General features: G+C 46.3%; 1 protein-coding gene and 1 pseudogene across 2 annotated transcripts in view; both read right to left on the bottom strand.

Annotated features, from left to right (window-relative positions):
* Positions 1–16,998, bottom strand: part of COL6A2 (collagen type VI alpha 2 chain) — a 32,086-nt gene extending 15,088 nt beyond the window's left edge. For both annotated transcript variants that reach the window (XM_054579289.1, XM_054579298.1), the window contains exons 1-5: positions 16,874–16,998; positions 2,296–2,435; positions 1,504–2,102; positions 1,230–1,250; positions 424–489 (exon numbers count right to left, since the gene is read on the bottom strand). In XM_054579289.1, coding sequence (XP_054435264.1) covers positions 424–489; positions 1,230–1,250; positions 1,504–2,102; positions 2,296–2,434 — 825 coding nt within the window. In that variant the 5' untranslated portion in view covers position 2,435; positions 16,874–16,998. The remainder of the gene's footprint in view (positions 1–423; positions 490–1,229; positions 1,251–1,503; positions 2,103–2,295; positions 2,436–16,873) is intronic.
* On the bottom strand, positions 11,483–12,505 carry LOC129073883 (membrane cofactor protein-like; annotated as a pseudogene).
* Positions 16,999–17,368: the final 370 nt, after the last annotated feature.

Raw genomic sequence — 17,368 nt, 5'->3', positions numbered from 1 at the left:
ATCAGGATATTCCAGAGTAGGGTCAGCGGCCTCCGAGAATCCTGACCTCTGCCAGACCAGGGACCATGGTGGCTGTTTCTCTGAGCTCTGACCCACCGTCCCAGGGCAGAGCGCCTGCCTGACCTCTCCGCAGCAGCAGCAGCTCCAATTCCGCACCGGCCTGGACAGTGCCCACCCTCACCAGTGTCGCTGCCCGCGACACTGACTTGTTTGCTTTATAAGAGCATTTTAATGGCAAATCTTAATTTAACTCTTAACTTTTCTCAAACTGCATTTAAAAGGAAGTAGATAAAATAGAATTTTAGTTCCTCCAGGGTCAGAGGTGTTGAGCCCATCAAAGTTTACTTGGCCCTAAGTTTGTAGTTCAAGAGGGTTCAGGGGCTTCCTGGCAGGGCAGACCCCAGGGCGGTCTGGGTACCTTACCTTCTGTCCGCGGTAGCCTTTGGGGCCGGGCGGCCCGGGGATCTCCAGACAGCTCACCTTGTAGCACTGAAACAAGAAGCAAGTGGCAGCGTGAGGCCAGCATGATGACTTCGGCCGGGAGGGAGAGAGGAAGGGTGCTGTGCGGGCCCCCAGCCCACTGTCCAAGCATGGGGCTGGGTCAAGGACCAGAGTCAGGAAGTGCCCGCCAGGGTGGGGGTCTGCATAAATTCTAGTCAAGTGTTGGAAACCGAGGCTGGGTTGAGTAGCAAGGACTAAACAGCGGCTGGCTAGGCACCCTTGTACCTGCGTGTTACACCACTGTGTTGTGAGCAGCTCTACTAGGGAAGGGTATGCTTGTGGGAGCCTAGCTGAGTGAGAAGCACTCCTTCCGAGGCTGAAGGCTGGAACTGGGGTGCACAGGGATGGGGGGATGACAGGGACCCTGGGCCGCATGTCCCGCAATGAGTGTCTGACCGACCATCTGTCTTCTCTTGGCCTGGCTCAGGGGGATGGAGCCTGCCAGTTCAGAAGGCCACCCTCAGCCTCGACACTCATCCACTTGGCATGCGCTTGGTGGATAACCCTAACGCTGGCCCCCTGGGTTTAAACAGCACAGTTTAGATCAGAAGCCGTCATACCAAACTCAAGAGTCTCAGGCCCTACATGGAGCAGAGGGGTCTCTCTCCCCGGTGTCCAGGGAGTGCCAGGGAGCTGGCAAGACGAGGTGTGTAATCTCTGCTGGGTCAGCACCTCAGAGGGCCCAGGGTGCACCCAGCAGGGCTGGCAGGGACAGAAATGCCTCTCACCTCTCCATAGGCTTCATGTTTCTGCAGGAAAGACGGAGAAACCTTGGTTAGCCATGAGCTGGAGATCAGGGCAGCTGCGCATCTGGCAGGGAAGCCAGGTTATCGGAGCCAGTGGGACCCCAACCAGGCTTAACTCCCTTCAGTCTCCTCACTCACAGAGGGTAGACTGGAGCTGATGCCCAGTGATCAGGTCCCAGGGCTCCTGAGCCCACCCTCCACCCCACGCCTGCGGGTAGACAGTGGCTTGGGAGGATGGGGTGCGGTGGCTGCTTACCATGACCTTGATGATGCGGTTGATGGTATCCTGGTCGATCTCGGTGGAGTCTGGCCGCATGGTGGCGTAGTTGCTGCGGTAGAGCTCGTGGGGCGTGCTGGCGATGTCGCGCAGGCCCTGCTCGTTCAGGTTCTGGTTGGGGGACACAGCGAAGAGCCGGATGCCCTCTTCGCGGGCCCGCTCAGCCTGCAGCTTGATGCCACCACACGGGCTGCCAGTGACATGGCCGTCGGTGATGACCACCGCGAAGTTGACCACGCCCTTGGCCACGTGCTGCCGGATCTCCTTCGTCATGTTGCCCAGCGCACAGTCGGTAAAGGTGCCGCGACGGAAGGAGCGGATGCCATTCAGGCCCCTGATGAAAGAGGCCCGGTCGCTGCCTGGCTGGCTGAACACCTCCACCTGGTCGGAGAAGTGCAGGCCGCCGTAGCGCCAGCTCAGGGCCACCTGGTCCAGGTACAGCTCGTCCTGCAGCTGGCTGGTGAACTGTGGCACAAACTGCTGCATGTGGTAGAGCAGGCTGTCTGTGGGGGACTGCATGGTGACGCTCTCCGAGGTGTCCAGCACAAAGTACACGTTGATGGGGCAGTCGGTTTTCTCTGGGGGACACAGGAGGAGTCACGCGGCTGCACACTGAGGGCCTGCAGGGGGTCATCCTGGGACCCCACTCACGTGGGTGGTCCTGGGCTCTGCCTCACACCGGCCACCCATGGACGCAGGGCCCTGGCTCCCCACCGGCTGTCCTGCTGTCCCCTTTGCTCCCCACAGGAGCCCCAGCCCCCGCAGCTGTACCTGGGCAGCTGTTTCTCTCTGAGGTGTCCGGCTGTATGACCTCCTGCTGCTGAGCATGCAGGGTCCCCAGGAGCCCCCAGAGCAGGAGGGCAGAACAGGAGCTTCGGAGCATCTTGGCAGCACCCATGCTCCCTGACATCCTGCAACAGGGAAAAGTGGCTGCTGCAGACAGCGCCCCGCCTGGCAGGTCTTGGCGCCCTTCAGTGTTCCCAGAGCCCTCCGCCCCCAGATGGTGGGAGTGGCACACACAGCACCGAGGCTCAGCATTCCTGGGCTGGGCGGGGAGGGGGCGGCCCACAAACATTTAGTGGGCTCAGAGACTGCCAGCTTTAGGCTCAACTCTGGGTGGGATTAGCACGTCCCGCGCTGTCCCTACCCTAGAGGCTGGGTCTGGAAGACAGGTAGATTCTCGGGAACTCAAACAGTTGACTGTATTGTGAGAACAGAGCACCATGCCCGGGGTGGGAAGGAGGGCGGGGGTGGTGCCCAGGAGTCAGCAGGGGCTGACTGGGAGGAGAAGCGGGCGGCAGCGCTGAGAGAGGCCCAGGCCAGGATGAGGGGCAGGCTTTGGTACCTGATTCCAGCATCCAAATGACCCCACACTGACCAGTGAGGGAAAATGGCCTCTGGGATGGAATATAGGGGCAAAGATGCAGACAGGCCTGGGGGCTGGCAGGCAGTGGGTGCTCAGGGTTGGGGGGCCTTCCCCAGAGCCGGGTCGCTGTGCTGGGGCACGTTTCCACAGATCTGAGCTTTCCCTGCCCCTCCCTGCCCTCTGTGCCCAGGCCCCCCTTGCAGGCACACAGACAGGCAGGATACCTGGAGGCGGGGGCGGGCCAGCTGGTGGGGCTTCGGGGACCAGATGTGAGAGGAATGGAGACTCTCTGTGGGAAGGTGGGGGAGAGGTGTGGCCTGGCTGTTCTGGTGGGGAACCCCACAACCTAGTTCAGACAGGCCACCCTCCAGCTGCCTCTCAAGGCCCTGGGAACACAGAGCAGACCCAAAGAAGATGTGCGGCCCTGCCATGAACTTGGGGCCCTGCTGGTGGGGAGAGGCACTAGCTGTCTGGACCTTCACAGGGCCGGGGGTGAAGGGTGGTGCCTGGAGAGCTTTGGGGGGAGGCAGAGACACCAGGGGCACTTCAGTGAAGTTTTATGGGTGATGCCCCTTAATGCTGTGGGAACCTCTCACTTTCAGAGGAGGTGGGTTTGGGGTCCAGTGTTACTACACCTGGGTTTACAGGGAGGGGACTAGTCTTGGCATAGTTAGGGGTGAACAGGACACGACCCTGTGTCCCTGAAATGGAGACATGGTGAGGGCAAGAGGCCGTGATCCTGCAAGCAATAGCTGTGACCCTGTAGGCTGAGATCAAAGCAAGCTCAGCAGAAGCCCCGGGGAATCCAGGAGGGTTTCCTGTAGGAAGTGAGAGATGCGCTAGGCTGAGGAAACTGGCCAAAGGAAAGGAGCTCCTGGCTGAGCAGAGGCTGGTTCAAAGAGGAGGGCTGGGGGCCACACAGTAGAGGAGGGGCCGAGAATGTAGAGTGAGGGGCAGACCAGGACCCTGAACAACCTGGAAGCCATGAGGGAGTTGGGCTGCCGCCATCAGAGCTAGTGGGTCCAGAGCCATGGACCACTGGCAATGGCCGCTGCGGGGCCTTAGTCAGGGAGGCTGTTCAGGGCTGAACACCAGGATGTGGGCACAGCTCCATCTTCTAAGGCCCCTCATCCTGCTGCCCCCATGGGGGACAGAGTACAGTCGGGGGGCCGGGGGGCCCACCCTGGCCCATCTGCTACAGGCTGGGGAGGAGAGGACCAAGGGGCCAGAAAAGCTGCACCCAGGTTGGCCTTACTCTCCATGCATGTGCGTATGTGCACACCCTCACACGCCCCTTATCACACACATGTGCCACATACACATTGCACACACATCACATGCCATACACATCACACACGCACACTTATACACAGATACATCACACACTTAATAAGTTAAAAGACACCCATATAGTAAGTGCACTAGTAGAAAATCTTAATCTTTGCTCTCATCCAAAAGGAGAATTTAAAAAAAGAATTTTTCATTACAATTTCATTGTAGTGGAACATTTCAAAAATATCTACATAGAGAATTAACATAATAGCAACAAGATACAAAAAACACCGAAAGGGAAAAATTATTTTGGTATTGTGGTAGACAGCATCCAAGATGGTCCCCGATTATTCTTGCCTCCTGGAATCCATGCCCTTATGGAGTCCTCTCACACACTGAATTGTCGTTGGCCTATGTGACTGACAGAATAACCTGGAAGTAATAGTGCGTAACATCCAAGACTAGGTCATAAAAGATACTGTGCCTTTTGCCTGGCTCTCCAGGATTGCTTGCTAAAGGGGAAGCCAGCTAAACACGAACCCTCTCAAGCAGCCTTTGTAGAAGCCCTTGAGAGGAGGAACTGAGGCCTCCAGGCAACAGCTGGGGGAGTGAGCCATGTTAGAAGCATACCCTCTGTCCCAGTCGAGACTTCCTGTGACCCTGACGCTGGCCAATGTAGATCATGACTGTACCTCATGAGGACCCTGAGCTAGAGCCACCCAGTCAAACCACTCTTAAATCCCTAAACAAAATAAATTTTGAGATAGTAAATGCTTTTTGTTATCAGTTACTAAGTTGAGGTAATTTATTATGTAACAATAGATAACTAATACAGGCATCAAATCCCAGCGCCACAGCCCCCCAACCCCGCCCCCCCGCCCCCGCACAACATTGTAGACAGAAGACAATAAGATAATAACTTTGGAATTTTGAGAAAAACAAAATGAACTAACAATATCTTCCCAGTCAACTCATCTTTCATGTACAAGAATAAAAGTCTCAAGTGAAAATGGGCTCAGATCAATACTGCCTCTATACCATTGTTTAAAAAAATCTGCAAGGAATTTCTGCAGATAACAGAATAAGTAAAAAGGCAAAAAACCTTGAGAAATACCATAAAATATAGAAAATGAAGGGAAAAAGAGTCAGGAAGCATACAGTTAAATACCAGAAATATTACATAGATTGTTTGTGACAATAAATGTCAGTGGTTTAAACTCTCTCATTAAAGACAAAGATTCCTAAGTTGAGTAGAAAAATGAAACCCATGTCAATGATGTTTATGAGAGTCATACTTTAAATTGAATGTCACAGATGATGCTAAGAAAATGAAGTGGGGACAAGTGGATGCAAATGAAAAGAGAGGGACAGTATTGTGTGAGACTGGGTAGAATTTAAGACAGAAGAATGAAAGATATTTAAGAATATCAGTACTTCTAACTAAATATAAAAATGAATAAAAATTTTGATTAAAATCTTCAAGAAAAGTTTTTGGTGTTTTGCTCCTATGTATTGGCAAAAATAAATCTAAGATTCATCTGGAAGCATAAGTAAAAGTAGCTCAGGAAAAAAAAAGGGTGATGAGGAAACACACTATGAAGTACAAATGATACAGTCAATTTACAGCAATTAAACATTTGTGGTTTTGGTGCTGGAATGGGGCAACTGACCACACAGCAGTGGGAATGGCAACATACACAATTGGGGAAATGAGATGGTGGCCTTCTGAGCAGGAAAAGGGCTGGGACAAGGGCTCACAATGTGAGTAGAAATAAAGGTAATCCAACCTCATACAGGACACCCAAATAAATACCAGGAGAAGGAACTGAGTGCAAAACATGGACCAAAAAAGTCTTTGAAGAGAACAGAAAGGATGGAATGACAACATAGTATCTTCCATAGTTACTCTCCACCAGACACTGTGCTGTATCACTTAGCACTCACAACAGTCCTTGGACATGGGTGCTATTAAAACACCATTTCGTAGGTGAGGAAACTGAGAGTAAGTATAGGTAACTTGTTCAAGGTGTTCAGCTAATAGCTGAGGTCCAAACCCAGGGAGCTTGGTCCAAGTTTGCACCCTTGATAACTGGGCTTCCACATGTGACCTTCATTACAACAAAAGCAACATTAGCAGAGTGGAAAAAGACCAAGAACCAGACAGCAGGCTTCCAAATTCATGATCAAGATGTTATATTCTTAAGGTTTAAAATTTCTGATGGCCTGTTATTAGGTGTGTAAATGTTTATAGCTGTCATATCGTCTCATTGTATTGAACATTTTATTCATATATAATATCTTCATTTGTCTCTTATGTTTTTGATTAAAGTTCCTTTTATCTGATACTAATATAACCACCCCTGAATTCTTTTGGTGCATGGAATAACCTTTTCACTTTCACTTTCTACTTATTTGTGTCTTTGGATATACAGGGAGTATCTTGTAAAAAGCAATATAGTTGAATCATTTTTTGCAAAAAAAATCATTTTTTTCCTAAATGCATTTAAAAAATTTTGCTATTTGTTAAAATGCGTTTTTAGCAAAAAAAAATCCATTCTGCTAGTCTCTGTCTTTTGATTGGAGAGTGTATCCATTTATATACAATTAAAGTAACTACTGATAAGGAGATGCTTACTTTTGTCATTTTGCTATTGTTTTCTATATAACTTACAGCTTTTTTGTTCCTTATTTTCTGCATCACTTTCTTCTTTTGTGTTTAGTTGTGAAAAATCAAAAACATTTTTTCAGGTACAATTTACATTCAATATTATTTTATATTAGTTTCAGGTGAAAATGATATCTTTATATACTGTGTGTCCAAAAACATAAACAAATATTTTTAATACATTAGTCCCTTAAATTATGTAGAAAACATAGTGTGAAGTCATAAACCAAAGTTATAATTATACTAGCTTTTAGACTAATAATTGTTTTTTAAAAAGTATTCATTTCTTAAATCATGTAGAATGCTAAAAGTAGAGTTATACATCATTGTTACAATAATAGTTTTTATAATTGCTCACACAGTTATTTTCATTGAGATCTTTATTTCTTCATATGCTTCAAGTTACTGTCTAGTGTCCTTTCATTTCACCCTGCAGGGTTCCCTTGAGCATTTCTTGCAGGGCAGTTCTCGTGTTAACAAACTTCCTCAGCTTTCTGTTTATCTGGGAATATTTTAATTTCCCTCTCTTTTGGAGGACAGTTTTGCTGGTATAGGATTCTTGGTTGAAGGTTTTTATTTTCTTTTAGTATTTTGACTATATCAGCCCACTGCATCTAATCTCCAAAGTTTCTGATGAGAAATCTGTTAATAATCTTATTGAGGATTCCTTGGATATGATGAGTCACTTCTCTCTGACTAAGGTAAAAATTCTCTCATCTTTCGACAGTTTTATTTTAATGTGTCTCAATGTGATTCTCTTTGAGTTCACTCTACTTCGAGTTCATTGATTTACCTGAATGTTTATATTTATGTTATTCATCAAACTTGGGAAATTTTTGGCCATTATTTCTTCAAATATTTTCTCTGCTCCTACCGTATCTCTTTCCGGAACTCCTACAACAGGTAGGCAGGTCCTTTAGGCTCTGTTCACTTTTCTATACTCTTTTTTCCTTTCTGTTCCTCACAACACTGTCTTAACTGGTTCTTTCTTCTGTCTGTTCATATGTCTTTTACTCTTTTTAATACATTTTAAAAATTATAGTTACTGTACCTTTCAGCTCCATTATTTCTAGATTCTATATAGGTTTTCTGTCTCTTTATTGATATTTCCATTTTTTTTTAGGCATTATTTTCTTGACTTTCTCCATGTCTTCCTTTATTTCAGCTCTTTGAACAGCTTTAAGATAGTTGTGTTAGAGACTTTGTTTAGTAGACCCACCATCAGGTCTCTTTCAGGGTCAGTTTCTGTTGGTTTATACATATTTTTTTCCTTTGAGTGGTCTATACTTCCTTGTTTGATTGTATGTCTTGCAGTTTTTTGTTGAAAACTGGATATTTGAATCTAATAATGTGGTAACTCCATAAATCATATTCTTTCCCTTCACTAGAGTTTGCTGGTTTTCTTTATTTGTTTTTGTTTTGATTGTTTTAGGCTTTCTTTGTGCCAAGGTTCAGTCTGAGATATAAATGTAAGATCTTCTCAAGTCTTTTCTGAGCCTGCACCTTCCCCTGAGCATGTATATACAGTTGTTTTTCAATGTCCTAATCTTCAGTGTCTGGCTCTCAAAAAGAGAAAAAGAAAAATAAATGGGAGGAAAAGATGCCAACCCTTTAAATCCCCTTGAAGTAAATTCAGCCAGAGAGGAAATGACTTGCAATGATAGGAAGAAAGGTAACAATAACGGCAATCTCAATAGGTTTAAAAGTAAATTACAAAAAGTATTTTCTCTGATCACGATGGGATAATATTAGAAGTCAGTAAGAGAAGAAAAATGGATAAATTCACAAAATTGTGGAAATTAAACAACTCACTCTTAAACAACCAATAGATGAAAGACAAAAATCATAGGAGAAATTAGAAAATACTCAGGCACTAATAAAAATGAAAACAAGATATACAAAAGCCTAAGAAACACAGTAAAAATAGTATTACGGGGGAAATTTGCAGCTCTAAATACATTAAAAAACAAGAAACATTTCAAATTAATAATCTAAGTTTACAATTTAAGGAAAAATTTAAGAACAACACACTAAACCCAAAGGTAGTGAAATGAAAGACATAATAAAGATTACAGCAGAGATAAATATTAAAATAGGTAATAGAAAAACAATAGAGAAAAATCAATGAAACCAAAAGTTGGTTCTTCGAAAAGATCATTATTGGCAAACCTTTCGCTAGATGGAATAGGAAAAAAATAGAGAAGATTCAAATTACTAAAATCAGAAAAGAAAGTGGGGGCTCTACTACCAATTCTACAGAAATAAAAAGGATTATAAGAGAGTACTATAAGCAATTGTATGCCAACAAATCAAGTAACCTAGATAAAATGGACAAATTCCTAGAAACACAAAGCCTACAAAGGCCAAACCATGAAGAAATAGAAATTATGAACTGACTTATAAGTAGTAAGGAGATTGAATCAGTAATTAAAATCTCCTGACAAAGAAAAGCCTTGGACATGTGGCTTCACTGGTGAATTCTACCAGACATTTAAAGAAAAACTAACACCACTACTTCTCACATTTTTCCATTTCAATTCACCAAACTTCAGTTGGAAAGAAGGCATTACACTCTAAGTCATTCTATGAGGCCAGCATTACCCTTATACCAAAGCCAGACAAAGACACAACAAGAAAAGAAAACTACAAATGAATATCCCTTATGAACATTGGTACTATAATCCTAAACAAAACATTAGCAAACAGAATTCAGTAGGATAGTAAAAGTATTAAACATGGTGACCAAGTGGGATTTATTTCTGGAATGCAAGGATGGTTCAACATATAAAAATCTATCAATGTAATACACTACATTAACAGAATGAGGGAAACAACACTCATGATCATCTCAATTGATACAGAAAAACTTTTGATAAAATCCAACACCCTTTCATAATAAAAACACTCAACAAACTAGGACTAGAAGGAAACTACCTCAGTATAATAAAAGCCAAATATGAAAATTCCTTAACAAACATCCATGGTGAGAGACTGAAAGCTTTTCCTCTAAGATCTGGAACAAAGTTAAAATACCCACTTTTGTCATTTCTACTCAACATAGTATAAGAAGTCCTCACCAGAGCAATTAGGCAAGAAAAAGAAATAAAAGGCATCCAAATAAAAAGAATGAAATAAAATGATCTGTTTACAGATGATATGATCTTATATGTAAAAAATCCTAAAGGCCTCACAAAAAGAAACTTAGACTGAATAAATTCAGCAAAGTGCAGGATACGAGTGCAGGATACACTGAAGACTATAAAACATTTCTGAGAGACATTAAAGATATAAATAAATGTAAAGATGTTCCATGTTCATGGATGAGAAGACTTAATATTAAGGTGTCAACACTACCAAAGTGATTTACAGATTTAATGCAATCTTTACCAAAATCTCAAAGTTGATTTTTACAGAAATAGAAAAGTCCTTCCTAAAATTTGCAAGGATTCACAAGTGACACCAAATAGCATAAACCATCCTAAAAGATAAGGACAAAGCTGAAGAACTCACACTTTCTGATTTTAAAACTTACTATAAAACTACAATAATCAAAACAGTGTGGTGATGGCATTATGACAGATAACAGAGCAATGGACTAGAATTGAGTCCAGAAGTAACCTTTGCATATATAGTGAAATGATTTTCAACAAGGGTGTCATGACCATTCAATGGGAAAAGAGACAGTTTTTCAAACAAATAGTGCTGGAAAAACTGAATATCCACATGCAAAAGAATGAAGTTGGAATCTTACCTAACACCACACATAGAAATGAACTCAAAATGGGCCCATAACCTAACATAAGATCTAAAACTGTACAAATTTAGAAGACAACATAGGACACAATCTCTTTTTTTCAATTTTTCCCTTATAGTTTTATTGATATGTGTAACATTGTATAAGTTTAAGGTGGACATCATGATGATTTCATAATGTTATGAAATGATGAGCACAATAATTTTAGTTTACTCTCATCAACTCAGTTACAAAAAAATATTTTTTTCCCTGTGATCAGAATTTTTAAGATCTACTCTTTTAGGAACTTCCCAATATGCAATACAGTATTACTAGTTATAGTCACCACGCTGTACATTCCATCCCAATACATGCTTATTAACTGGAAGTTTGTACCTTTTGAGTACCTCATCCCATTTCCTCACCCCTCCACCCCCATCACTTTCCTCTGGTCCCTCCAAAACTGACTTTTTGTTGTCTTTTAATAGATTCTACATGTAAGTGAGATCACACAGTATTTGTCTCCCTTTGCATGACATTTCTCCTAGCAAAATGCCCTCAAGGTTCATCCTTGTTGCAAGGGTCAGGATTTCCTTTTTTATGACTGAATAGCATTTCACTGTACAAGCATACTTTTCTTTAGCCATTGATCTGTCAATGGACACTTGGTTGTTTCCATGTCTTTGTTATTGTGAATAATGCTGCAACAAATAGAGGGGCAAATATCTCTGCCACATGGTGATTTCACTTCATTCAGATAGATACCCAGAAGTGGAACTGCGAGATCATAGGGTGGTTCTATCTTTAACTTTTTGAAGCACCTCCATACTGTTTTGCATAGTAGCTATGCGAACTTAATGTAGACCTTGACATTTAGCAGAATCAAAAGGTAAAATGCCCTACACCAGTTTCTAGAAGCCATTTAAGAGGTCTCCTCTGCTGGGGTGCTTGACTTATCCTGGCAGGTCTTGTATTTGGCATTAACCTCTGTTTTCACACAGAAATAACAATCCCAGCAATTGCTCCCCAACCTAGTTCTCCAGACGGTGGTACAGAAAGGTCCTCTAATACACTGTGGCAGCTCTGGTTCCCATATGCTGTTAGCTCCACAGACAACTCTCTCTTGACCTTGAAGGTAAAAACCCTCCTTGCATCCGATTTCAGCTGTTGCTCAGTAGTAATATTTTTGTCTAAGTCCTGACAACAGTGCTCCATTTTTTGGGACTGGATACTGACATTTGACCACTTTACACTCAGGAGGATCACTATTCCATTTGTTATGCCCAGAACAAATAAGCTTGCTCTCTCCAACAAGTGAGTATTCATCTGGCCCATTTGAAGCAATACAACTGTAAGTTACGACTTCACTATATTCATATATATCCTTATGGCTATTGGTGACACCATTTGGTATTTTTCCAGGTGGTTGACACAAAATCCTTTCACAATGTGGGGGTTCATTGTCCCAATCCACAGTATTATTTTCAGAAAGTTGGTAATATAGAATTGGCGATCCAACTAAGTAATAACCATCATTACAATAATAGTTAGACTGTGAACCAAACTCAAAGTTTTCACTGACTTGGCTATTTAAGGGTTCTCATAGTTGTGGACATCGTCTTTTTGTACAAGCCTCCTGGAGGGGGTTCCATGTGCCATCAGGTTGACAAACAGAAGACATGCAAAGAAGAGGAACACTGCACATGTATCCTGGGTGACACTGATATTCTACATTGTCCCCAGGTTGATAAGTTTCCTGAGAAGGACCTTTGGGCACCATAGTGTTGAATCTTGTTGGAGGACCACAGGCATCTATGGTGGATGTGGGATGCAGGGACACTAGGCCCATCGTAACAACGAAGCTCCAAGAAGAAAAGGGACTCTTGAGGCGGTGGGGAGATGCTGTTTGAGACCTGCAAGAAGCTGCCATTTTCCAAGAGATTAGTGGGTACCAGACCCCGCACATCTCAGACTCACTGCAGATTGAGTGTGGAGCAGGGGGTGGGTCAACAAAATCTTTATAGCATTAGATTTGGCAATGATTTCTAGGATATGACCTCAAGAGCACAAACAACTAAAAAAAAAAAAGACAAATTGGCTTTTATAAAAATTAAGAAAATTGTGAGTAAAAAAGCAACCTGCAGAATGGGAGAAAATATTTATAAATCATTTTTCTGATAAGGGATTAATATCCATAATATATAGAGAACAAAAATCAACAACAAAATCCCCCCAAAAACTCAATTCAAAATAAGCAAAGGACTTGAATAGACATTTCTCTAAAGAAGAATTGCAAATGGCCAATAAGCACACAAAAAGATGCTCAACATTACTAGTTAGGGAAATGCAAATCAAAATTATGAGATACCACATATCACTCATTAGGATGGCTACTATCAAAAAACAAACAAACAAACAAAAACCAAAAAAACCCCCAACAAACCCAACTAAAACCCAGAAAATAAAGTGTTGGTGGGAATGTGGGAAACTTGAATTATTTGCTGGGAATGTAAAATGGTAGGTGTTGTGGAAAACAGTATGGTGGTTCCTTAAAAAAAATAAAAGTGGGTTTACCATATGCATATGATCCAGCAATTCCACTTCTGGGTATATACTCAAAAGAATTCAGAGCAGAGTCTCAAAGAGATAGTTGTGCATCCATATTCATAGCAGCACTATTCACAATGGGTATAACATGCAAGCAACCTAAGTGTCCAGTGACGGATGAATGCATAAGTATAATGTGATGTATATATACAATGGAATATTATTCAGCCTTAAGAGGGAAGGAAATTCTGACACCTACTATAACATGGGTGAGCCTTAAGGAAATTTTGCTAATAAAATAAACTAGTCACAAAAGACAAAAACTATATGATTCCAACTACCATATTTTGCTGTGTATAATGCGCTCCGGTATATATTGCACACCCACATTTTTGGCCCAAACTTTCAGGAATAAAGCCTTTCACTTTAAATGTTTAATTCAATAAATTTTTATTTATTTATATTTAGAAACAAAACCTTATTCCAGAGTATTATTTTGCATATGGATATCCTTATTGCTTTCTAGAGTTACACTTTTAATGCATAAATATAAATAAGATAATTAAAAATATTTATACAGATACAGAGTAGGTACTACCTGTGTATAATGTGCACCCTTATTTTTCCCTAAAAAATTTGGGCAAAAAATGAGCACTATACAAGGCAAAATACGGTATATGAGATACTTAGTATCTCAAAAATCATAGATGGGAGGAGAACTGTAGCTGCCAGGGGCTGGGGGAGGGGATGGGGAGTTAAGTGTTTAATGGGGACAGATTTCAGTTTTGTGAAATGAAAAGAATTGCAGAGGTGCGTGTGGTGAGGGGCACAACAATATGAATGTACTTAATACCATTGAACTATACACTCAAAAATGGTTGAGACAGTAAATTTTGTTATGTGTATTTTACCACAATTTTTAAAAATTTGGTTGGGGAAGCTCTTACAAATTGGTAAAAAATCATCGCCCACAAGGCAATTGGGGAAATCATCACCTGGCAAGTAACAACACTACAAAGAGCCAGTGATCAAAAACATGTTGAACTGCACAAAAACTAAAGACACGCAGACAAACCAACAAGGCGGCATCCTTCACCTATGACGTTGGCAAATAAGAAAAAAGGCAGCAACACTGCCCCTCGTCTGCCCCCCGTGACGGACACCAGGGTCCTTCTCCACTTCTCTGGTGGGCATCTGACAACAGCCTCGGAAACGCCTTGACATCTTCCACGCGTTTTGACCCAGATTCTGCTCTCCTGGGAGAAGGGGCCCGTCACAGCTGGGGCCCCCACACTCATCTGCTCACCACAGTGTCTACAATGGGCCACCACCACTGGTGTGGCGTGGGGAGTTGACATGTTTTAAGTCTTAGGTGGGTCTGCGGAGAACGTTGCTTTATGATATGGCCCAAAGCCAACGTGTGCCCCTCAGACGGGGGCCACCCCCCCAGGGCCTGCTCAATGAGCTGTATCCCTCGAACCCAAGGCCCCCTTTGGTTTTGCGCAAATGTACAAGAGGAACCACAGGAGGGACTGACTAAACATGGGGCCATGTTTAAAAGAAATAAAACTATTAATATTTGTGTTCTACCTAAAACAATCACAAGAGCTAGGTTTTTCCAGGATTATAAAGTGTTTTGTGGCTGCAAACATGATCTACCTACACCCCATGCACCTGGAGACCCCCGTCCAGCAGCCCTGGTAAGTAAAAAGGGCAGGTGCTATTAATCCTGGTCTCGTTCTGCAGACGAGAAACCGGAGGCTGAAGAGGGTGGGAGTGGCCTACACCCTCTGCTGAGGCCGGGGAAGAGCCTCCAGGCCCAGCTCCTTCTCCCAGGCACGCGCCATTCTTTTTCTGTCCTGGTCCGTCCCTGCTGGGGAGCTCGTCTGAGGCTCCTCTGCTGACCACGGCTCCTCACACACCTGAGGGACCGCAGGGGGCCCCCTCCGCAACAGGGCCACCTGTGCTGGCTGGCAGTGCAGAGTCACCACTGGGTGTTGGTGTGCACTGCCCAGTATAAGGGACCTGTGCCCCACCTGGCCAGGTGGCCCAGCGGATCAAGCCTGGCTTTTGCCTGGGACGTCACCTTCCCTGTGGCTTCCGCTGCAGATGAGCCCAGCAATTGGCCCAGCCGGCTTGTGGTTTGCACAGGCCTCCCAGGTCACTTTTACCAGCATAGTGAGGCAGCTTCAAAGCAGCCAGAGTGGCCCAGAGGCCTACTGAAACCCATGTCCAGCCTAAGGGACACCCCTGGGCCCTGGATGCCCAGCCCCGCCAGTCTGGCCAGGAGATTCCGAGTCACTGGTGCCTGAGGGCCCAGGCCCTCTCTCCCGCCCCACTCTCCTGCTTCTGAACGACTGAAGGAAGGCGGACAACTTCCCCCCTGGAGCCCCAAGTGCCTGTCCCGCCTCCTGGTCTTGGATGTTAAGCAAATGTAAGATGGCCTCCTGGCCAGAACTCCTATGTTGAAAGGAAAAAACTGGGGAAATCTGTGGATCTCAAGCCTGCTTCTTTTTGGACATCCATCTGAAAGCGGAGCTCCTCTCCTCCAGGGTTGTGGGTGCGGGAGCTGGCCGTCTCGCTTCTGGGCGCAGGGGCCACGTTCTAGGTGGGCACTGGGTAGAATGGCGGGAACACCTGAGCCACCGCACCCTGCTGTTTTGTGTGTTGTTACTATGGTACTAGGGTTAGTAGGCCTCTCAGAGGTTGACCCCCTGCCCCATGCCCTGAGGGTGCTGGGCCCTTGGGGCTCTGTGGGGGTGGGTGAGGGGTCCTGGGTGGGGCGGGGCCTGGCCCTGCAGGGAAGCCACCACAGGCCCCGTCAGCTGGGTTCCCACCTCCCTCCCTGCGCCTGCCACTCAGCCCCCTTCTTAGTCTCCCCAGCAGAGTTCGGGGGAGGAGGCCGGGGTGTCTGGAGGGCTCCTCCAGCCTCAGAGGAATGGGGGAAAGGCTGGGTTGTTGCTGATTCCAAGGGTAGGGGTGTATGACCTGTTGTCCCTCCTTACCCTGTTCCTACCCTTGGGGTATTGGACCCCGTCTTCCCCTGTTGCCCCCAGGAGCTCATTCTATCCAGGCCACTCTTTCCAGGAGGAAGAGCACCCTCTCCCTCGGCCCAGGGGAGAGGGGCCAGCACCACTGGAGACTCTGTGTCCAGTTCCACATCAAAGGGGAGTCTTCCCAGGGGGTGATTTGGGCCCTCAACCCTCTGAAGGTGTCTTCCGGGCCACAGATCCCACCAGACCTCTCAGGCTTTCGAATGGGTCTGAGTTGAGATGTTGAGCCCCTCCAGCTACTTGGTGACTTGGGGAGGTGGTGAGGTCCCTGCAGATAGCTCCAACTTTTGCATCTTAGCATTGAGCCCAGGAATAGGGAGGGAGCCTCGCTTCCCAACTCTGTCCCAGAAGAGGCCAAGTGGGGGGACAGAACGTAATTAACTCGGTGCCCCCTGGTCCCGCCGCCGAGGCAGCTAAGGCGTGGATGTGAGGAACTGTGATCCAGGGCCAAGTGGTTAAAGTGGGGCCGCGAACGAGGACTCCTTACCGCGGGCCAGGAGAGCCCGTGGCGGGTGCCGGCCTGGGAGAGCCCATTCCGGGTGCCCTGGGGACCCAGGTCCTCCGCGCTCTTATCCTGTCCCGTCCTGTCCTGTCAGGCAGGACTTGCCAACCAGCGGGACGCGGCTCCAGGCAGCTGCCCGGGTTCCAGGGCCAGACCACACGTCCCCACGCGGAGGGGCCCGGTCCCAGTCCCGGGGTCGAGGGGTGCTTACCTGACCCCGAGCGCACGCGGGGCGCCCTCTCCGGACACGTCCCGAGGAGGCTCCGGGTCTTGACCGCCGAGAGTCGGCGCCGAGTGGGCAGGAGGGAGGGGACCACGGGAGGGGCCGCCGTCTTTATACCCACCCCGCCCCCTCCCAGCCCGCCCCCAGATGCGCGGCCACCGGGAGGCGCTGCGGCCACGCGTATGGGCCGGTGGTGGGGGGGCCCGTGGGCTGAAGGGACGAAGCGGGGAACCCGGGAGGGGCCGAAAGGGAGTGGGGACGGGAGCGACCCCCTCCCACCCTCGAGACGCGCTGCCACCTCTCCAGAAACAGTCCCGGGCGGAGTCAGATGCCCTCCTCACGCCCGGCAGGTCTGCCTGCTGCCCGCGCCCCACTTCCCAGGCAGCGTCCCCTCGGGGTTGGGGGCCATGCCTGCAGTTCCCCTCGAAGGAGAACTGGCTGCGGCGTCGCAGAGCCCTCCCGCCCGGCGTCCGCGGACCCAGA

Source organism: Pteronotus mesoamericanus, unplaced genomic scaffold (genome assembly GCF_021234165.1).
Source record: "Pteronotus mesoamericanus isolate MK-2021 breed Mesoamerican mustached bat unplaced genomic scaffold, CSHL_Meso_final contig_116, whole genome shotgun sequence".
Taxonomy (NCBI): Eukaryota; Metazoa; Chordata; class Mammalia; order Chiroptera; family Mormoopidae; genus Pteronotus; species Pteronotus mesoamericanus.
The sequence above is the reverse complement of the archived record's forward strand: the minus strand, read 5'-3'. Positions and strand labels throughout refer to the sequence as shown.